The sequence below is a fragment of the Nymphaea colorata genome, chromosome 6 (assembly GCF_008831285.2).
Source record: "Nymphaea colorata isolate Beijing-Zhang1983 chromosome 6, ASM883128v2, whole genome shotgun sequence".
NCBI classification, from domain to species: Eukaryota; Viridiplantae; Streptophyta; class Magnoliopsida; order Nymphaeales; family Nymphaeaceae; genus Nymphaea; species Nymphaea colorata.
In genome coordinates, this window is record NC_045143.1 from 3,039,501 (window position 1) to 3,062,997 (window position 23,497).

A 23,497-nucleotide genomic window follows, 5' to 3' on the forward strand; every position below is an offset into this window, starting at 1 on the left:
TTTGATTTAGCTTTCTTCAACTCAATTTTCAGTTTGTTACTAGAGTTACTGTTCATGTTGTATTGTTTTTATTTATATCACTTTTTTATTTAAATGTTGTTTTATGCGTTGTTTTGCATATATTTAAACAGTGCCTTAATAACTATATTTTCTAAAGTTTTCATGCTTATACTGTACCCGAACTGTACCTATATTCAAAACTCATTAAAAAAGTTTTTTTTCAAACCTAGTTTTTACAAAACTAAATTAGAGGAGAGGTCATCCAAACACCTTGCGAAGTTTTTTTTTTTTTTTCACCATATTCTCATGATCTTTTTATCTTTTGGGGCTGTTTGGCAATGAGAATAGTTTGTAACTATTTCATAAATATGTTTCAAACACTTTTTTAAGAAAGTGTTTCATGAATCTGTTTAAATCCTTGAAGTATATTGATAAAAGAGTTACAAATTGTTCTCTTTGCCAAATAGCCTCTTTAAAAGAATGAAAAAGTATCTGACCATATATACTTGTTGGGACAGCATGATGTTGCTTGTATTTTTGTTAAAACAAGCCAACCACCAAACCGACTCTTTTACCAGTAATGTGACACTGTTACTTTGAGCTGTATATAGATAGGTAACTGTCTTTAAGCATAGAATGAAAAACCTACTATTGATCGTCTAACGCTCATTTCACTCTCGTTCTCTCTGTTCTTGTACTCAATTTTCTCCTTTTTTTATAGAGACTCTATTATGACAATTCATGTTGGTGCAGAAATGGGTTTTGGTCTCTCTCTCTCTCTCTCTCTCTCTCTCTCTCTATATATATATATATATATATATATATATATATATATATATATATATATATATATATATATATATATATATATATATATAAGGTTAAATCCAAAAAACGTAAATGAAAATTGACGAACTGTCATATTAAATTAAATCTAGGAATAATTCAGCCAGAAAATTGAGAAGTCTCCATTGAAAAAACTTATATATAGCGACAGCGAAAGTTCTGAGTGATCATAACGAGAATGGAAGTATCATTAGGGCTTGTTTGGTAAATGGAAAAATTCTAACTGTTTTATTAACCTAATAAAGGGTAGGGCAGACTTATAAAATACTTTTTTAAATGTTTCATAAATTTATCACAATCTTTAAACAATAATCATAAAACAATGCATACTGTTTCATTTACCAGACAGACCCTTCCCAAGAAGGGTGTTCTCATTGTGATTGGCTCAAGCTCCTACGAACCCCTGGAACGTACTCGTAAAAGCATGGTCGACCGTTCTTTGGAATTAAATGCTGGCCACAACACTCATAATCAACTTGTTGAATGGCTTTCGGCTTCTGATCAGCAATCTATCTCTGCCTTCCATTATATATAGCCAACGATGTGTTAATTGTTGGAATCTAGTAAGGGCTGACATGCATTTTTGCCAATGCCTTGCATACTATCTATACGACATACGACAGACCCATAATTATGATAAACTGGGATAAATCTAATCGTCATTTTCAAAAGTATTAATAATTTCATATACATGAATACAAGTTATAGATTTTGGATCTGGATTTAAAAATTCCCTATAAATATATGGCAATGGTTGCTTTAGCCATATTTGCTATCATTTGTGGTTTAGAGAAGTAATATACCCAAGCGTAAGCGGACTTTGAACCACAAACCCCATCTGAGGAGCCTTCTGAGGAGGTTTTCAGTGGAACGAGGCACTGGAACACTTCAATGGTGGAGCTTTGATATGGCGTATTGGCCTATAAGCATTGGCTCATATCAAGAAGGGCTGGATCCATGAACTTGAGCATCAATAAAGTACAAGTCTACAAAACTCTAGTTTTTGCATTACAAAAAAAAAATCCATTTTGGGGGCCAAGGTAGTCAATCATTATGACCGAACCACATAAAAAAAAAAGATTTGGATACTGAAAAAAAAAATGATATTTGATTATGAATTTATATCACATTCGGATATAAGAAACGGCATCAGATCGAATTTAGAGTCAGATTTAAGTAAATGTTGATCAAATTTGGATTCAGATTTGGTCAGGATAATAGTTTTAATTTGAATAAACATCTTGTAATGAATGTCTATAATATGTTTTGGGTTAGATCTAAAAGTTGGATTTGGATGTTAGATTAAAAACAAAATTCGGATTGGATTTGAAGTATGAATTCAGATTTTGGGTTTGGATATGATATCATTTTTTTTTTCATCCGAATTGAAATTCACATTTTGAATCTAAATATATAGATATTTGAAAAAATGGACATGGCAAGTATACATCTGATTCCAATTGTATCCCCAACGTTGCCTACAGCTTAGGAACTAAATACAAAAGCCCTTCAAGTTCGTTCATGGATTATTGAAAATTTTAAAGAAATAAAGGAAAAAAGAGTAAATTCGTAAATGTGCCTACTTGTAATCGAGTTTACGTTGGGGTATTGCATTGTGAATTTGTGTGTTAGAAAATTTAAATCCAAGCATATTATCGGTCTTTGTAGACAGAAAAAAAATCCTAACTTAATGACAATAGGGTAGACTTAAGGAATACTATTGTTTTACAAATCATGCTCAATTTGTCGAGGAAATTTTTCCGATTTCTGGGACATATTCATAGAATATTAACACAGGGCTGCTGTCACCAAACACCTCTAAAAGATGTTCTTAGTGGATCCGAGACTTAAAGCATAGGAGGGGAATTATACGTACAAACATTATATGAAATTATCAGTTGACATTGTTTCCTAAATAAACATATAATTTAATAATAATGTTGACATTATCATGAAGTATGATCATTAACTTGTCATTGAAAAAAAGACAGGAAAAATATCTAGATATTCTTATTAAAAGAGAGTGCATAAATATTAATTCTTGCACTCCTCAGGTTGGTGTTGGTCTTCCGTATTAAAAAACGACGTTAGATTTTTTTTTTTTTTTTAATACGGTATTAGAGCAGGAAGAACCCCATATGGTGCAAGCATTATGCAAGTGTTTAACATTATTTTTAAAAAAATCACAATAAAATGAAGGTTATCATTGATAAAAAATAATTTTGTGACCTATAAGGGAATTATATTGTGGAGGTCAAGATGGACACAAATAATAATAGCATTATTATCAACAAGGAGGGCCATTGACTCGTTGCAAAAAAAAAAGGTAGAAATATGTTCTCTTGGATTTTTCAAATATGTCTTGGAGGTGAAAATGGAAAGTGTTATGCAAATTATTTAACGTTATCAAACAAGATCTTATCAACAAAAGAAATGTTATTATTATTAAAGGTAATGTAGTGACTTTAAGAAAATAATATATATATATATAAGTAAATCTAATAAAAATAATAATAAAATTAAAATCAACAAGGAAGGTCATCCACCTGAATTCGCAAGGAAATTTGGTTTCTGGATATTATTGTAGACTATGAGTGTAAATATCAAATCTAACAATATTGATGTTATGCAATATAACTATCATTTTTGCTCAATAAAAGAAATCTTATTATTGTTGGCCATAATTTTGCGATCTATAAGGAAATGATATCTATAGGAGTAAAGAAGCCAACAAAAATAATAATAGCATCACTATTAACAAGGAGATACGTCAACCTAGACATGTAAAAATAATCAAAGAGAAATCTAGATATTATTGTAAACGAAGGGTATAAATATCAAATCTCACACTATTGATCCTTAGGGCCCATGGTGGCCTTCCGTAGTGCGTCAGAAGGTACCACCTCCACAAAGCTGCATGAGAAATGGTGGCGTGGGAAATGCGCCTGACCCTTCCTGGAATATGAGCTGGCACAGTAGGATGACAATGACAGACGCGACTGTATTTCGGCAAACGGTGTGGGGGGAGAGAGAGAGAGGGTCAGTGATTTTTAGTCGCCTTCACCAATTGGTTTTCGGAGACTGTTAATCCCATGCCAGCGTCAAGGACCTCACCACTTTTGCCTTTCTGAGTTTCAAACATGAGCTTCATCTTCTTCCGCCCAGCGTGCTATTGCACAGGAGATCTAGAGCGAGAGAGACAGGGAAGGAGCCGATAAAATGAAAATATATAACAAAATTTGGGGACAAGAGGTCCCCTAATTACAAAAAAGAATTGGAGACAAGGAGTTCCTTAGTTACAAAACAAACCACAAGACAGAAGCAAAAAGACAAAATATACAATACAACTCATAGTAAAAAGAAATAAGAGGAGTGGGGAGAGAGTGGATGGACACAACGGCACCATCACCCAGCCGCAAAAGGATGATGACGCCGCAGCCGAATGGCAAGAGTAATACGACTTAAGAGAGAAAGCAGCTTTCTCTGCCAACACTGAAGGCGATCAACAAGCTTTTGCTCCACGCCATCACATTAGGAGAGTGTAGGAGGCGACAATGTAATCTGAAGACCCACATAATCCATGAATAAGCCAGCAGCCTTACATCCAAAGCAAGCTTCTTCAAACTTGTCTCTTAAGCTCATGAACACTTCCTTTTTCAGCATCCCTGGCTTGTTTGTGGGCTTCAATTCCAAGGGTTTATTGTGATGTTGTGAGAAGTCCTACTTCTCCTTTAGATGCGAGAACCTCATTCTGGACGCAGAGGTCGGACTTTGATGGTCTCCAAAGCCAGACAAAGAGCTGGTCTTCTAAGGGCATAGGCCTTGGAATTGTGGACTCATTGAGTGATGTAAGGACCCATCAGCCTCCAAATTCTCTAGGGAACGCAGAGAGCAAGAGCATCCTTTTCGGGCCACAACTGAGGATCAGTGTTCCTCAATGTAACGGAAACCAAAATGATTGTTTGGAGAAGACAGGTTCGTGTGTAACAAGCCCCAAATCTTTACCAAACTATGTCTTCTCTGCAAAAGTTTGGCAAAATCTGGTCTTTCGCATCTAGGATGTCCCCAATTTGCAGTGGAACAGGATGTGACCCTATCTGAGATGTACAAAAGGGGAAGTCGTATCGATCATGTTCATCTGAATCGATCAATGCCAGTGCTGAGTTCTTTGTTAAGGCTTTCAGAAAATGGCTTGCACCCTTTTTATTCGGGATTCGCCTCGCCTCAGCCAAATGTGGGAGATCGCCATCTTGATGCTAGTTCTAATTGTAGTCTTAGTGCCAGTTTTTCTCCTGGGGAGATTGAGCTTTCTGAAGATTACACTTGCGTTATCACTCATGGGCCAAATCCGAAGACAAAACATGTCTATGGAGATTTTATCTTGGAGGAAGACCATTCGCTTGATATCCCTGTTACTAATAAGCCAGAAGAGTCAGGAGGAGGAGTGGCACAAACAGGCTGCAACTCTTTTGGGATGGGTGATTTTCTAAGCACCTGTTATACCTGCAAAAAGAAATTGGTTAATGGGGAGGACATCTATATGTACAGGTATTCTTTGCCCCATCCTTCTTAATTTATTTCAGGATTACACCAAGTCAAGCATTAGTTTAAAACCTTGCCAACATGTTTTCATCGTTTGACACAGTTATGTGAAGTTACTGACTGTTTATATAGTTGCTTCTGTGCTTCATACTGCAGATTCCATTACTGGATTTGTTTATTTGCTATATGTAACGGTTCTTCGTTTAAGGGGGATTTGTACTTCCTGTCATGTTGATCTTTTATCTATTCATACCCAATTTGTAATTTTAAGTTCTGCTGGAAAAAACTGTCGAGGAGAAATGGGAAACAATGCCAGCAATCTGCATGGCTCCTTGATATGATTATTCTTTTTTTTTTTGTTATTTTACAAATTACAATTTTATTCTTTTACTACCTTCTGCCTGCCGCTGTCGCCCTTTCTGGTTATTCAGTAGCAAAATCACTATAAAACTCTGGCTGCGAGCCTGCCACTAATTAGCTTATTGTCATTTTACATTACTTATAAATGGATACTTGTTCTTTTTTTTTTAATGTGTGTCATGCTGTTGTGGTATTCAAATTCATGGCAGCTCGAAAGCGAGCGTTGGAACCTTGTCCTCCTTCCAACTTGTTTAGATTTTTTTCCTGGATTATACTTCCGATATCTGTTTGGCACTTGATGTTTGAGCTGCACGGATTCATGTCAGATTAGCTTTTTTTTTCTTATTAATATTTCTGCTGATTGGTGATTCGTTTTCTAAGAGGTATATTCTATTGTTCTGCTAGTAAATTTTAGTTTCATATACCACTAGTTCATGGATTTTACAATCCTGCTTTTAAGAAATGCATCAATGTTCTCTCTCTCTCTCTCTCTCTCTCTCTCTCTCCCTCTTGTCATATTCAGGTTTGAAATTAGTTCTGAGTTTTCTTGTTTTCTGCATTTCTGCAGAAGCGAGCAGGCATTTTGCAGCCCTGATTGCCGCTGGCAATAGATTATGATCGATGAGGAAGTGGAGAAAAAGACAGTGAATTCACATCCTTCATCTGGATCAGCCTCCTGTGATACATTTTTCTTCCCCCCGACTTGGCAGTGGCAACATAATACATAAGAATATAATTAGTTCAACCATAATACCATTTTTTTTGGGTTTTGAGATAATGCTGCGGAAGGTTCAGAAAGATCTTAGCAAGGGTGAACTCATGTCTGATTCATGCTCAAACTTGTCTCCTAAGCTCATGAACACTTCCTTTTTCAGCATCCCTGGCTTGTTTGTGGGCTTCAGTTCAAAGGGTTTATCAGATTGTGATGCTGTGAGAAGTCCTACTTCTCCTTTAGATGCCAGGATATTCTCTGCCTTTGGAAGCTCATTCTGGACGCAGAGGTCGGACCTTGATGGTCTCCAAAGCCAGGCAAAGAGCTGGTCTTCTAAGGGCATAGGCCTTGGAATTGTGGACTCATTGAGTGATGTAAGGACCCATCAGCCTCCAAATTCTTTAGGGAACGCAGAGAGCAAGAGCATCCTTTTCGGGCCACAACTGAGGATCAGTGTTCCTCAATGTAACGGAAACCAAAATGATTGTTTGGAGAAGACAGGTTCGTGTGTAAGAAGCCCCAAATCTTTACCAAACTATGTCTTCTCTGCAAAAAGTTTGGCAAAATCTGGTCTTTCGCATCTAGGATGTCCCCAATTTGCAGTGGAACAGGATGTGACCCCATCTGAGACTGAACAAAAGGGGAAGTCGTATCGATCATGTTCATCTGAATCGATCAATGCCAGTGCTGAGTTCTTGTTAAGACTTTCAGAAAATGGCTTGCTCCCTTTTCATTCGGGATTCGCCTCGCCTCAGCCAAATGTGGGTGATCGCCATCTTTCTGCTAGTTCTAATTGTAGTCTTAGTGCCAGTTTTTCTGCTGGAGAGATTGCGCTTTCTGGAGACGGGGAGAGAGAGAGAGATGGTCTTTACCCGACAGATCTTTTCAATAAACCTTTTAGCAGCTTGACTCGTGGCTGGAATTATTCAACCGAAGGTCACCATTTATCGTAACAAAACTTATCTTATTATCAACAGCAACAGTATCACCAACGCAGGGATGTAGTTCACTCGAGGATGCTTTACCATGAAACTTATCATCATATTCTGTTACCGCTTCTGATGAAGATGTCTTGCTTCCAGTTTCCTCCGGGGTTGGGTCATTTCCTGAGGATGATACGCTCGTTGCGAAAGGTGCTGATTATAATAGGGTTTCCTCCGGAGAGCCCAATGTGGGAATTGGACAAGATGGTTGTGTGGAGAAAGACAAAGAGATGCCAATCGCTAGCTCTTCTGCGGAGTTCAACGTGACGGCAAATAATGAAGGTTCAGGAGATTGCGGTGCACTGTCAGTGATGAGGAACGAATATGGGGTTCCTTTGATTTCGCCTGAGGAGAGCAATGTGGATGAAGCAGGATGTAGTTTGGGGACTACATCCAGGCCTTGTGAAGGAATAAATGGCGGGTTGCATGAAAATGTCGTCTATCGTGGTAATCAGTTTGGCAACGACTGCCCCTCTGCCCAATCTGATGTGCTCAAGCATCATTCCACTCCAGACTGTCAGATTTCTATTGTTCAAAGGCATGCCGAGAACCAGTCACATTGTTCCTGGACAATGGAGGAGACTTGTCAAGAGAAAACCGAGCCATTTCAGGCGAATGGTGCTTCTAAACCTAGTCCTTACAACGAAAGGATGATTACTGTTGAAGGGTCAAATGAGTTTAGTAAGCTAACACTAATGGAGAGAGAATGTGGGGGTTCGGCTCTTTCTTCTAAGCATAACCTGTTGGGGTCCCAAATTTGCACCTCGGAAATCACATAATAGTTCAGTGTGGATAAAGCTAAAATATCACAGGCAAATGCTTATAGCCTTGTTGGTTGTCCCAAAGAAAATAGTTATATTATTGATACTGAGGGTGTCAACAAACATTGGCAGAGCAGAAAACATGTGGCGAGTCTTTAGATGTTTTTGCAGATAGCCATGTGGGGCAACAGTTAGGTACTTCAGAGATGACAAAGGATCCTTGTCAAGAGGAAGAATAACATAAGTACGGACTTCTTTCGTGACACTGCTCACTGTCACGAAAGCAGCAAAAAGATGGCATCAGAAAAAGAATGTGGGGGCTTCTGCTCCTGTTTGTGTTAAAATTGTCACGGTGAAATCATTATGTAGTCTGGCATTCATTAAAGAGCACGTGAAATCCAATGTTGTTAATAGTTGTCACTGTGAAGAAGGCAGAATCGTTGCTGGCATTGATGCCGTGGATGGCTTACCAAGAGAAACTAAAATCGCTCTTGAAGAACGTGCACCAACTGAGAGTGACAGTCAGAAAACATTACGTAGTTCAGGAATCACTCAAGAAACTTATCAAGGTTACACCAAGATATCATTTCATATGATGCCGATTCCTGCAGAGAAAGTGTGGGTCAAATTGAAGAGGCAGTGGATAGCAATAAATTACCATATGAAGAGAAGAAAATTTCTACACTATCAGTGGGCTATTCCCCTGAGACAGCTTCTTACGATCCGGTGGAGAGATCTGGGTCACCACCATCAAGATTATCCATAACACATCAGACTGATACAGAAAGGATTTCAAAAGGCAGGATTGGGAGAAGCCGTTGGGCATGCGCTCCGGGAATCGCCTCCGCCTTTCGGTTCATCGTCGATCGATAGAAGGGAGAGATCGAGGAGGAGGAGAAGAACGCCAAGGGAGAGGAGAGATGAGGGAGATCATAAGCATCCACATCGGGCAGGCGGGAATTCAGGTGGGGAACTCCTGCTGGGAGTTCTACTGCCTCGAACATGGGATCCATCCCGACGGCATCATGCCAAGTGATACTTCTGTAGGTGTTGCGCACGATGCTTTCAATACCTTTTTCAGCGAAACTGGTGCTGGCAAGCATGTCCCTCGTGCAATTTTTGTGGATCTAGACTGGGTTCATTGCTGTTGGAGCGTTTGTCAGTTGATTATGGCAAAAAATCAAAGCTTGGATTCACCATCTATCCCTCTCCTCAGGTTTCCACAGCTGTTGTGGAGCCCTATAACTGTGTTCTTTCCACACATTCTCTTGTAGAGCACACTGATGTTGCTGTTCTTTTGGACAATGAAGCTATTTACGACATATGCAGGCGTTCTCTAGATATTGAGAGGCCAACATATACCAATCTGAACAGGCTTATCTCTCAAATAATATCATCTTTGACTACTTCATTGAGATTCGATGGCGCAATTAATGTTGATATCACGGAATTCCAGACCAACCTTGTCCCGTACCCTCGAATTCATTTCATGCTTTCTTAGATGCACCAGTTATCTCTGCTGAGAAGGCTTATCATGAACACTTATCTGTTCCTGAGATAACTAATGCTGTTTTGAGCCGTCAAGTATGATGGCAAAATGTGACCCCAGGCACGGAAAATACATGGCTTGCTGTTTGATGTACCGGGGTGATGTTGTGCCCAAGGATGTTAACGCTGCTGTTGCAACTATCAACTATCAACTATCAAGACCAAGAGAACTGTTCAATTTGTTGACTGGTGCCCAACTGGTTTTAAATGCGGTATCAACTATCAACCTCCCACAGTTGTTCCCGGAGGAGATCTTGCTAAGGTCCAAAGGGCTGTGTGCATGATCACCAACAACACTGACGTCGCCGAAGTTTTCTCGCGCATCGATCACAAATTTGACCTCATGTACGCGAAGAGGGCGTTCTTTCATTGGTACGTTGGTGAAGGAATGGAAGACGGTGAATTGTCCGAGGCGAGGGGGGACCTGGCTGCTCTGATACCATGTTGAAGTGGGAGAGAAATGGAGAATGAGAAATTTTTTACGTGGAGCAGCAGCCCCTTTGATTTCCTCTATTTTCTTTTTCTCTGTTTTTTTTCCTTTGCTTTACAAGGCTATATATAATACATGATGAATATGAACGTTAAGAGACATTACATACATGTATCAAGAAGTAGAAGATTGATCGGAAAGAGATGATACGCACCTGAGATGTTGTTTGGCCAAACCCACGTTGTGAACACATGATACCACAAACAAGATGCTTATAAATAGCAAGCGGGTCCGTGAATCTCCTAATTACTATTGTTTAAGAACCATTAAGAATAGAAAATGGACTGTCATCGTCTAATAAACTAAAATAGTTCAAATGGAAACTTTTTATTTCAAAAATACTTATTACTATTTGCTTAACTAGTCTACGACAGATTGCTTACCCATTGCAATACGATTAATTAGACAAGGAATTGAAAAGCCAAATGCATCTAGCTCATTCTTTTATTATATTATTATTATTATTATTATTATCGAGTTTCAGCTTTCATTTTTACGAAGATGATTCGAACGATGGCTCAAGAAATTATCTAAGTGAGACGGTAAAACTTGTTGATTGGCCAACAATGTCACAAGAGTGTGGGGTGCAGGTGCGGGAGCCGGAGCAGCACATCCTAAAATATTTAGGTGTGGCAGTGAATTTTTAATTTATTATATATAGAACAAAATAAGCATGTATACATTATCATTACAATTTAATTATATGTGTATAACATACTTGAATAATTGTATTGTATAAAAAGATATCAGAACAACATGTATTATATAAGTAATTTAGTAATATGACATTTTAACTGGGCACGGGTGTGAGTCAGAGCCGTACCCATGCCCGGTGCACGCCCGACTCGATGCGACTCAAGTGCGACAGTAAAATAGAAGAGTCCATTGACTTAGTCGGCCAGATCTTTTCTAGGAACAAATTTGAAAGAAAGACTTAGACATTAATCAAACGATTTGAGGTGCAATGGCAGAGCTCTGGAAGTGTTCCTCCTTTAACTACTTACACATAAAATTCCTTGAACCAAAATCTACCTCAAATCCTTTGAGTACGAGTCTTTTTCTTTCTATTTTAACATTCATCACGAACTTACATTGGGACTAAGCCTTTTAGAATGTGACAACCAGTAGTTTCTTAAACCCTTGTCAACATTTCATGACAATAATAACCCATTGATGTTTTTGTTAAATATCCAATTTATTTTTTTATCATATTAATTGCTGTTATGGTCATTAACATAGAGTATTGTAATGAACTTAATTGAATCAAAGTCTACCTCAACTCCATATGACATTTTTTATTATTCTTAAACAAATCAGCAATTTCCTTTTCAAAAGATAAGTTGGCATTCATTGTAATGAACTTAATTAATTCATATGTTGTCATGGAAAAAAAATTAGTTGCTCATTGTTGCCAAACATATGGTCTCTCTTACTATGCATTGGTGTCCCGCTAATTAAAGTTCCATCTATCATCCGTCTGTTGACTTTCTCCTTGGGCATGCGTTGACTCTGGGTAGTTCTTTTTTTGTTTCTTTTTTTTTTTTACTTTGCATTTATGTGTGTGGAGAGTTTTGACTCGCCAACTCCTTCTGATCCTCCCCTTTTCTTTTGAAAAAATATTATGTTGAGCTTATCTAGAGGCAAAGGGAGGGGGCCCATCTCGCCATGGCCCCACCCAAGCCAATTGAAAAATATATATATATATATATATATTGAAAAAAATAAAAAGTTTTAATTGCACTAGGTATTGTTTGGATTCAGATTTAATTTAATCCTACTTAGATTCAAAGGTTGAACTGCCCGCACCTTAAAAAAATCATGTCTCCTGAACTTATATGGTATTTTCCTTTAAGAAAGAGTTTGTTTAAGCTTTGAAACCTTTTGGCACTAGCGATTGACACGATTGAGGCAGTTACCAATTAAAATAAAGGAAAATAAGATTCAATTCGATGGTATATGGCTTAAACTCAAGAACAAAAGAAGGCCCATATGATGATTAAATGGGAAAATTTAAAAAAAAATGTTTTTATTAAAAGACAAAAATACCCTGACAAAAAAAATGTGGTGGATCTAAGCGGACAAATAAGATGCGTATGATGGAACTTTCACACAAACTGCACACTTTTAACCTAAAACAAACCAATTTTTAAACTACAAACAAGAACTTTGGTTGAAAGAAAAAAAAAAGGCCAAAGACACACAAGTTTTAAAGTACAAACAGAAGGACCGTGCTTAAGGGGAAAAAACCACACACACATACTATGGCCAATATTGTAAAAACTTTATCTACAGCAGTCAAATGTCCAATTCATGTTGAGCTCCCTCCTAATCCTCGCCTTCCGCAAAAGGTAATTCACGACGGTGGCCCCTATGCCTATGAAAACGAATGCAGAGAGAGTAAGCATAAGTGGAACCTTTCTGGTTGTGGGGCAGTATATCAACCATGCACCGATCACGTAGTCGATCAATATGCATATGGCCGAGAGGTCCGTGAGTGTTTGCGATACGTCCCACCGGCAGATGAGCCTCTCTCTGGTGAACGCCACAAAGGTGGACTGCATGACGACAATGGCGACGGAGGTCAGCAGCGCGACCACGTTGAAGAACAAGAAGGCGTCGAAGAGCCGGTCACTGCTCAGAATGGCCCTCCCTGCAAGAGGACCGTCCTGGTACACACCTCCCGGCGGGTTCAGCAGCGTCGAGAACGCCAGGGTTGCGATCAGAGCGGCTGCGACGACGGTCGTGTTCAGGACGCCGTGCAGATGCTTGTCTGGAGCCTCACGACGACTCCAGAATCTGCCTACACGTCCTGTGATGCAGTGGGCTTCTGTGAGGACAGCAATCATTTGTCCAAACTCAGGATGATTGTGTTCTTCAATGGCAATGTCCAGAGCTGTCTTCCCCACGTTGTTATGAGTGTTCACACGCACTTCTTTCTCCTTCAATATGAAACTCATCAACTGTAAATTTGAGAAGTTAGTTAAACTATTAAGAGCAAGCACCCTTCCCCCCTCCCAAAAAAAGAAACGGAAAAAGGTCTCTCTCTCTCTCTCTCTCTCTCTCGCTCTATATATATATATATATATATATATATATATATATATATATATATATATATATATATATATATAGAGAGAGAGAGAGAGAGAGAGAGAGAGAGAGAGAGAGAAATTGGTGCAAAGATATTCTCAAAAAACAAATAAGCAACATCCTAATATGTTTATAAAATCTATTTTGATATAAAACATGCTTTGAGTCTGTTTTTATGAAAAATGTTGAATTTTATATCATCAAAATGGTGACGCTACTTGAGCCATTCATTTTTGCTTATTATAAAAACACTATTAAAAACCCAAAAAATGATCAACTTAACATGCATTTTGCATGAACCTATCTTTATCATATTGGTAAGGTTGAATTAAAAAAAAAAAAAACCTGAAATGTAATATTAAACGGGTTTGGTTTTTGTCCTTGACCCATTCGTTTGGTTAATAGTGTTTTTATAATAAAGCAAAAATGAATGGCTCAAGTAGGGTCACCATTTTGATGATATAAAATTCAATATTTTTTCATAAAAACTGCTTGACTCAAAGCATGTTTTATATCAAAATAGATTTCATAAACATATTAGGATGTTTATATGCTTTTTAGAATATACTTTGTACCAATTTATCTCTATCTCTCTTTCTCTCATATATATATATATACACACTATTTCAATGGCCAGATAGTTGCTAAATACCATTGTAAAATGTGTATTTAAGATGTGCAATTGTTTGGCCGGGGTTTTTAAGATGTGATGCACTTTTTCTGATGGATTTTAATGAGACAAAATGAAAAAGTAACCAGTTGACCATATAAGTAGCTGACTTATTGTAATTTTTCTCACACACACAACGTGTGTGTGTGTGTGTATATATATATATATATATATATAATTGATAGATTCCATGCCACTAGATCTGCCATCAAAACTAGATTAAAATATTTTGACCTTATCAATGTTTTGATGAAAAGTTAACATATATATATAGTTAATTGTTTTTTGAGTTCTTTGAAGTTCTTATATATGCAGTAATAAGAAAATTAAAATCGACTCTTAAAATATCATTATTTTTAACAATAGAAGAGTGAACATTTCCATAAATACTGCTTGAACTAAGTCATGCTTGAAGTTAAATTAGTAATAATTATAAACAGTTTGAAACGTGTATATGTTGTTTAAAATGTCCTCTAACAAGAATTTAAGAGAGCAAATCACCTAAATGGGCTCCAATGTATCAACTTTCCTGTACATATATGTAATATACATAAATTTGAATGATTAATTTGAATGCATCTCGTACTTAAGTGGTCTGGCATTCGCCTATAATATATATATATATATATATATATATATATATATATATATATATATATATATATATATATGAAATCTAAAAATATGATATTTCACGATGTGTCTGACTAAATTAGAAAACTGAAAGTTTTTCCTTAAGAAACACTTTCATGATAGTGGGCCTTCAAATATTGGGAGAGAGAACCTCCATTGATCTTCTCATAACGCTGAGGTGCAGAACGGTGTTTCCATCTTCATCAGTTTTCCTAGCATGTTTGCGGGGATTATATGCCAGGTAAGTACACCTAAAGGCCTCGTGCTGACCATTCTTCGCCATTAAATGGAAGATGTTCTCGCCACCACTGGTGACTTCTTTAATGGCTTTAGGCTTCTTATCAAGAATCTCACGGATTATGTCCGTCTCGCCGTTTTTTGCTGCCAAATGTAGAGGTGTTAGTCTCTGTGGCCCATAAGTTTTGTCCACGAGATCCGGTCTGTTGGCCAGCAAGAAACAGAGACGAACACCTGAAGATGTTGGCCATCAAGCAAGTCGCAATTGAAGCTCAGAGCAGTAGAAGGATTGATTGCAACCATTACCATGTAACCAGTACTGGAATAAGAATATATATAACTAGTCATGTGACTGGAGGGACTGGGTTTTCTTCCTGGTTTTTGCTCAATATTGATGCTCACAAACATAGAAAATGGATCGTAAGATAAGATTTTCAGAAGATATTGAAATGAAGACACAATTAGATCCATAAGCCTGCATATGTACCACTATGCCTTGGGCTTTTTCGGAGAGTAATTGTCCTCCATGATTATTTGGTTGATTGTAAGGGTTACCAAATAATTATATTGTGCTTGGATGGTCGTCCCTTGCAAAAACCGAAAATAAAAATTGAACTCTAAATTTGAATAGATATATAATCAAAGCGGCCAAATTAAGAAGTAGAGGATTGATGAGAAAGAGATTATACACACCGGAGATGTAGTTTGACCAAGCCCAAGATGTGAACACAACATACCACAAACAAGATACATATATATATATATATAGCAATGGTCTATGAATCTCCTAATTATTATTATTGTTGTTATTGTTCAAGAATCGATTAAGAAAATGAACTGTCATTGTCTATTAAACTAAAATAGGTCAAGTGGAAAATATTTATTTCATAAATAATTATTAATGTTTGGTTAACTAAGTCAACGTGAATTGCAAACCCATTGCAATACAATTAATTAGACAAGGAATTGAAGAAGCCAAATGAATCTAGCTCATTCTTTTATTATTATGATTATAGTTGAGTATCAGCAATCGTATTTTAGGAAGATGTTTCGCTCAAGAAATGATCGAAATGAGATGGTTAACACTTGTTGATCAGCCAGACCTTTTCTAGGAACAAGTTTGAAATAAATACTTACACATTAACCAGACCATTTGAGGAGCAATGGCAGTGCTGTTGAAGTGCCCCTCCTTGACCACCGACACATAAAATTCCTTGAGCCAAAATCTACCTCATCTCCTTTGAGTTTGAGAATTTTTGTTCTTCTTAAACAGACCTGTGATTTCCTTTTTAAAAGACATGCTGGCCTCCGTAGTACCAGGCTTGGGCTCTTTGGCCTGACAGATCTCAACCTATGCTTTAGCAGTTTTGATTCTAGCACCAAAAAACATGGGAACGCAAACACTTAACCAATTGACCAATCTTTAATAAGCCCCTTAGCATTCTTTACCATCTTAGATTGGGACTAACTTTTTAAAATGTTCCAACGAGCAATTTCCTAAACCATTCTGGACATTTTGAGACATTGATAGCGTAGTTTAATCCGTGATGTTTTAGTTAAATACCTAATTTACATTTTATCATATTAAATTCAGCTTTGATCATAAACATACAGGATTCTAATGAACTTAATTAAATCAAAATCTACTTCATCTCCTTTGAATATGAGATTTTTGCTTTGTTCTTAAACTGATCAGCAATTTCGTTTTCAAAAGACAACTTGGCGTTCATCGTAATGAACTTATGTAATTCATACGTCGTCAGAGAAGCAAAATTAGTTGCTTATTGTTGCCACATATGGCTTCTCTTGCTATGCATTATAATCTGCATCGATCCGTTGACTGCATTTCCTTCAGTATGCGTTGACTATAAGTAGTCCTTTTCCTTTTTCTTAAAAAAAAAAATGAGAGAGAGTGTGTGACTTTGCAATTACGTCTGCGGAGAGTTTTGACTCAGCCAACTCCTCCTCAGCCTTCCCTTTTTCTTTTGAAAAAAATAATCTGTTGCCCTCGGATTACCAAGGACTTTGTTTATGCTTTGAAACCTTTTCGCACTACCAGAACCAACAATTTCGATTGCAGGGTCACTGATTTAATAACTTTAACATTGTGTGTGTGTGTGTGTGTGTATATATATATATATATATATATATATATATAATGTAAGAAATCATTAATGTAAAATTAAACAAGCTTTGTTTAATAAGATCTAAAGTACTTGGGGAGCCATTCAAATTCTCCAAAATCCTCATTGAATGTAGGATAAAAAATTATTCAAGGTTTTTGATTTCTAACCAACACGCTCCATTCTCTTTGAGTGGCCCTTCCCCCATGGCCGTAGGCATTCCAAGAAATTACTTTGATGAGGAATGAGGAACAATGATCTGTGTGAGCCTAGTCCCGAAATATTGATCAGATTCAGGCCCATCATGCATCTTACAACCCACATCAGGAACTTTAATAAAGTTGTTCTGCTTATGAGGAGAAACCCTTTCCACTGGAGTCCCTTTTGATTTCATCGATACTCCCATTTTTTAACTGCACCCACTTCCTGACTTTTAAGAGCTCTTTTGTTTCGGCTGTGTCTGTTTTGATCGAGCTATCCTCTTCGTTTTCCTCCAAAGATCCCTTGCTCTGCCATGGAATGGTCCGCCTCTATATCAAAATCTACTAGAATACTTGAAGCAAAGGTCTCCATCATCACCTTCTCCTAACATGAAACTCCTTCATTGTACCTTTTGCCATCATCCTTGTCGTCAATCAACAATTCTTCACGATTCTTCTGTGTCATAAGCTCCGCGAGCTACACCTTTCTCCGTGATTGCTTGAGGCAATGGCCGGTCCTCTGTCATTTCATTTAAGTACTGCAGAACTACAATTTGGTTAGCATTTTCTGCAGCAGGTCCATGGCATGGTTTTCTTTTTGCAATAGTGACCAAATCCCAACCATCTCACACTGCCTGCTCCTTTTAAGCATCAACAAAAGAAACATGCCCCATGCAAAATCGATCCACAAAGAGAAGACTTTTTTCTATTTTCTTATTCTACAACTTGTTCAACATGTGGTTAAGCTTAGTTATTATGATCTTTATGGAAACATGCCTGATTTCGACAAATGCAACAACTTTGGAAAGATGAAGAATGACAAGAAGAAGCGAGTGCATGTTGACCATCTAAAGTTCCTAAAGAAATCTTTGTGAGGATTGTGGCTTCGGGAAATGACATACTGGAATGTGACGGTGAACACGAGATTGAAACCTCAAACGACTTTTGTGTAAACCGCCTTGCTGCACTGCAGTGTGCTTATGCCCCATAACTTCAAATAGCGTCCGCAGTCTGCCATTTATTTAAAGCACCGGTGCACAAGTCAGTCATTAACTTGTTCTTTTTCTCCTCAGAAGAAGACGAATCGCCTTCTTAATGGGAACAAGGCAGGGTGGGTTCCTGAATCGCCTTTAGGCTTCTGCCGTCTCCTCCTCTTTCCACTGCTGCCAAATGCAGAGGTGTTAAATTATTGGAATCTTAGTGAGGACCTGCATGTGTTATTATTGATTTATACATTGCATGTTAAGGGATAGACTCATAATTGTGGTCAATTGGGATGAGTCTAATTCTTATTTCTAAGAATATGATAAAATTCATATATGTAGATACCAGATATGGATTTTTGGCCTGGATTCAAAAATGCACTATCAAATACATGGAAGTTGGCAGTGCATTTTAGATCGAGTGGACTACTTGAGTTAGCAACCTAATGTGCGTAAGTGAGAAATACTGATGGAGGGATGGTCTTAGCTTTATATATATATATATATATCAGAAAGAAATTTAAAATAAAATAAAGATCAGTCGCACAATGTCGTGTTGACCTTTAAAATTCTGTTTGAAAGCAGATGAAGGGCTGAATTAAGATCTGAGGATCTACGATCCAATGATCTTAAAAACTGAGTTTATGGCTTTTTTTATTCTCTCACTGTGTCTCTATTTCTGCTTCCTACGAAATCTTTCCTCGTGGATCTGTGATCTGCACGAGAGGTTGGGGTCTGATCTTAAAACCATGGATTTCTCTCCTTTGTCAAAGATTTGAAATTCATGATTTTGAGTTCAGAGGTTTGCTAAAACCGTGGATCTCACCATAAAATCCTGCCTCAGATCTGAAACTGGAAGCTATCAAATAAGGCCTAAGGTTCTCCTTGAGAAAAACCCACTTCCAAATATTTCTTTTTTTTTTTAAGGTTAAGAAAAGAAAAAGATCAGTTGCAGTCTACTGAAAAGTAAGGACTTTGAGTTCCGCCGGAAATTGTTGTCGTTTCTAATTAATTACTTTTGGTGCCTCAAACTTTTTGGTTGAGCAGCGGGAGGGCAGGAAGCCCTTAAAGATTTGGTTGGATTCCGTTTTATGCTGTGAGAATTTCTGCATCTCACTGTTTTCCTGCTTTTGACGTCGTGAATGCTTTTTCTCTTTTCGCTTTAATTTCGACTCCGTGATTACGCGCCTAGATATAAAAAGTGGTGGATGGAATTTTCAAACAAAAGTTTAAGTATACAAAAAATCTTTAGAACAATGCTTATATGGGTTGTTGTTCGATCTGGCATTGAATCATGGATCCGATTGAGAAGCCGGTACTAATCAAGACCACGAAATCCCAAATCCGGATATAAACCGGATCTGTACCCAGCAAGGGCTTGATTGAGTCAGGGGAAGCCACTGGTTCCAGTGGCAGTGATAATGTATGTTGCTTAGTATCTCAACACACTTCCTCCATATAATATATATATATATGGTCTCAATAATGTTTTAGTCAGAACCATACACCAAGTTAGTCATTTTCTGAGGTTAACGTGTTTTTCTTGTAATTAAGAAAAAAAATAAACGGCTCTTATATTACCAATTTTTTTTATACTAAAAAAACAAGTATTTTTATTAAATACAACTTGAATTAAAACATATTTTATGTTGAATTAGTATTTATGAACTTAGTTGAATGTTTATATTTTATGAAAAATGCTTTTGACAAAAAAATAAAAGGTAGATTTTTATCTCTGACCTAAGTAGTCTGGTGTATGTACCAAGTTTTCCATAAAATTTATAACGTAAGTTTAGGGCCATTGTCTTTTTCCTAAGTAAGATCATGCGGCTTTCGTTTACCAAGTAAAAGCACAAACCCGCCCACACAGAGAGAAGCGAAATGCATGTCAATAAGTGGAAACCACTAAAAAATAACAAGCTTGTCTTACATCACCTTCGACTGAAAGTGGTTTTCAGGTCTCCGTTTGGACAGGACAAGCTATTTATTCATGCATGGAACGGACACAAGAACAACCTAAATCAAACAGTTAATTTAGAGTGGAACAAAGTAGCCCAAGTTGAGGACGGCGGGCTCGCCGGGAGCAGAGAGGTCATGGAAGACTTCGACCTTCAAATACTGCACCGCATTGTGATTCAGGACCTTGACAATCAAATGGAAGGTGTAGTGTTCCGTCCCACGGTCCAGCACCTGTGCGTCCACCACCTGCAAGAACTTGAGCTTCTCGTGAGTCTGCTGGTCATGCCTTTCCACCGCAAAAGCTCCCAAGCTCTGAACGTCGTCGCCGCTGGGGATGGAAACCCAGTTGGAGGGTGGTGGCCGAGCAGCAGCCACCAAAGCCATGGCTGCCGTGGTGATGAGAAGGAAATGGAGGAGGCTTCCCATACTGATCACAGTGACGAAGAAGAAGGAGTGTTTTGTGAATCTGTGGTTGTTGCTGACGATGCCTTGTTCAGTGTCGTTTCAGGTGATATTTATAAGCAGGGATTGGGGGGAAGAGGGTGATATTATATGTGAGGCAACGTGATTCATTGGTGTGGTTGTCTGCTCAAGGGGGAGAAACCTTAGGCTGTAAGCCTTGACAATTCCCACTATCATTGGCAGCGAGAACTCTTTAAAAAACCCAGACCCCCCTGTATACGTGCACCTATACTCCACTCCTAAAATACCTTATCCTCTCTCTCTCTCTCTCTCTCTCTCTCTCTCTCTCTATATATATATATATATATATATATATATATATATATATATATATATATATATATATATATATATATAAATGAGTGAATGGTTCTTGGACCAATTAGAATCACTTATTTACTAAATGACTTCATCACTTTTTTCTTTTCGTCTTTTTCTTGATCACTCATCATGATAGATCTGATAGCCTTGGATGGCTAAATGTTTAAATCTGTCACTAAAACAATGCTATAAACCTTCGCTAAAACCACAATAAATTGCAGCTATACTATAAACGATTACCAATGCTTTCGTTGTGCAGTGTGTTTATTAACGATTTAAAAAAAAAAATATTATCCAGCACCATTCAGCGGGCGCGATTAAACATACAATCTGAATCTGATGTAATGTATTCGGTGGTGTGCTATGAGATTCCAGAAGATTTTTCGTCTAAATTTGAATTATAGAGATATATCAGAGGCAAGAAAGCAAAAAAAACACATTATTATTTGTTTAATCTTATACCTTTTTTATTTTTATTAATGTTTTTAATTGTATAAACTTAAATATATTGCATTCGTTTGCATGGTTGGATTGAGAATACAAACGGAAAAAATAGAAAATAAAAGTGGAAGGCACGACTGCTTGCTAGTTGCCAGTTGGAGTTTGGCAGAACTGGGTGAAATTCTATTCAACCATGATAAATCTTAGCTAGGACGATGGCCCTTAATCAAATCCATTGCTTCACACGTGTCATCTTATGCACCGCCAAACAAAATAATGAAATTTTTTAGGGCGAATAATATATTATAGATAGAATTTGACTTTCAATTATTTTATCAAACATAAGCAATATATTGTTTCTCATCACAAATTATTGTTAAGTGTCTCCCGCATGGCTCGCATGTGCTTCATTTGCCAAGTTGTGCCACTATTTGCTTTATCCAAAATAATCAACGTAAGCCCAAGCACCGACTCGAATGCAAATGAATCCCACATGACTCGAATGTAAATGGGTACTGATTCAATTGAATCATCTCGAGATCAATTGCCCGATTCTAAACTGCTTCGTTCAGCAGCGGTTCTAACTATTACACAATGTATAGAGCCAAGAAATGAACAATAGTTGACGATTATAAATAAATTAATCTATCACATGTTGTTTATTAGTTACTCGGAATCAAATCCTGCTGGAGGATAGGCCTCCCACCAATTTATTATAAATGTTATTATTAGCTATTACTTTCAAGTTGTGTTCATAAAGTATAATTATTCGATTGTAAATATTTAATTGGTAGTTGCTTGTTATTAATAGATATATTAAAATCTTTCATCATTTTGCAGGAAAGTATAAGTTGCTGAGCCAAGTTAATAGTCGGTGGATCGGAGTACATTTATATATTAAAATGGATGCTGACCTGTGAGGCAATATTTTACCGTTTCACATATAATCTCGACATGTACTTTCATCATATGAAATATGACGTAAAATTAATCTTGTTGAGCAACAGCATCACAAAATTTGGAATTTTATTTCTTGTCAAGGTCTTTGTAGTGCAAATGCAGGGGCAGAGATACGTGGTGTTCCCAAGAGCATACTTCGCTCAGAGCATAATCTAAAACCTTAAATTGACATGTTGAACTTGGGTGAACTTAGAGGTCCAATTATATGAAATAGTCTCATCACTAGACTCACTGCTCCAAAGTTAATTGAAAATTTGTTAATTATATATTTAGTGGTCATCTACCCTTATGCAGATCTGATCGTCCGTTTCATAATCTAGAATCATATAGTATAGATTTTCATCAGCTTTCACGGGTGTATGGACGAGTGTTTATATTCACTGAAGAAATCACAAAATTCTAATTTGAAAAATGATTTTCATTTCTATAAAGCCCTTGTTTATGCCTCAATTAAAAAGCAACTCAATTACTCTGTTTTCTAGGCTTAGACCATGTGGTGCTTAGAGTTTAGGTTTCTAAATTGCAGCCAGGGAAAACGCTGTTTGGGCAGTTACAAGTTTCAGCGGCATGATGGCATCTATCATGGTAGATAGTTTGAAAGAAAAACGTAGAGAAAAATGGGATAAGTTTATGCTTTTTCATCATTTATTATTAGTTCACATATTTTTTTTTCTTGTTTTTCTCTTAATAACGATGAATCTAACCGCCTTCATGGGTGAAAAAGAGTAATTCTGGATAGTCAAACTCATAAATCTTCCAAAGAGTACTAGAGTGAAAACAGCAAAATTAATTTAATAAATCACATTTTGGTGTGAAAATATAAATTGTTTCTCATATTATTATTATTATTATTGTTATTGTTATATATGAACCTCCATAATGCCTGCTTAGCAAACAAAATGGAAGTCAAGCTATATATATTCGACCACCATCTTTTACAGTTTGCTTCTAAGTGTTTAAACCTTATATAATATCCACATATGTGAGCATAGTGTCTCAGACAGGCACTTTGCTATGCACTATTTACATATCGGTGTCCTCCTTTTTCAACACAAAGGGTTGACATCATGAAAGATCCAAACTGAGACTTTCTTCTTACTAGCCTCCCACTCAGCCGTTTGCACCAACTCCCTTGAAGATTCTACAATGGTCATTGATCATATACAATATGTGTGG

The 23,497-nt window shown here is 37.2% G+C and overlaps 2 protein-coding genes and 1 pseudogene across 2 annotated transcripts; 2 read left to right on the top strand and 1 right to left on the bottom strand.

Moving 5' to 3' along the window:
- Positions 1-3,714: 3,714 nt before the first annotated feature.
- On the top strand, positions 3,715-6,343 carry LOC116255900 (FCS-Like Zinc finger 10-like). The gene is made up of 5 exons (XM_031631987.1): positions 3,715-3,742; positions 4,507-4,821; positions 4,923-5,394; positions 5,492-5,582; positions 6,317-6,343. Exons 1-5 carry the CDS (start codon positions 3,715-3,717, stop codon positions 6,341-6,343), a joined length of 933 nt encoding a protein of 310 aa, XP_031487847.1.
- Positions 6,344-9,124: 2,781 nt separating this feature from the next.
- On the top strand, positions 9,125-10,200 carry LOC116255901 (tubulin alpha-3 chain-like; annotated as a pseudogene).
- A 2,324-nt stretch (positions 10,201-12,524) lies between these two features.
- On the bottom strand, positions 12,525-17,661 carry LOC116255902 (ankyrin repeat-containing protein ITN1-like). The gene is made up of 3 exons (XM_031631988.1): positions 17,606-17,661; positions 14,787-15,075; positions 12,525-13,202 (listed from the first exon to the last, which is right to left on the bottom strand). The coding sequence occupies exons 1-3, from the start codon at positions 17,659-17,661 to the stop codon at positions 12,525-12,527; spliced, it is 1,023 nt and encodes a 340-aa protein (XP_031487848.1).
- Between the last annotated feature and the right edge of the window lie 5,836 nt (positions 17,662-23,497).

What these genes read in the sequence shown, in the direction of transcription:
- LOC116255902 (XM_031631988.1), bottom strand. Translation starts at nt 17,661, where the DNA reads ATGACACAGAAGAATCGTGAAGAATTGTTGATTGACGACAAGGATGAT. An exon ending in GACAAGGATGATGGCAAAAG is followed by an intron (nt 15,076 to 17,605) that starts GTACAATGAAGG and finishes GCTGGCCAACAG; the next exon opens with ACCGGATCTCGTGGACAAAA. An exon ending in TTATGAGAAGATCAATGGAG is followed by an intron (nt 13,203 to 14,786) that starts GTTCTCTCTCCC and finishes TCAAATTTACAG; the next exon opens with TTGATGAGTTTCATATTGAA.
- LOC116255900 (XM_031631987.1), top strand. Translation starts at nt 3,715, where the DNA reads ATGGTGGCCTTCCGTAGTGCGTCAGAAG. An exon ending in CTTCCGTAGTGCGTCAGAAG is followed by an intron (nt 3,743 to 4,506) that starts GTACCACCTCCA and finishes TTCCTTTTTCAG; the next exon opens with CATCCCTGGCTTGTTTGTGG. An exon ending in TGATTGTTTGGAGAAGACAG is followed by an intron (nt 4,822 to 4,922) that starts GTTCGTGTGTAA and finishes CCCAATTTGCAG; the next exon opens with TGGAACAGGATGTGACCCTA.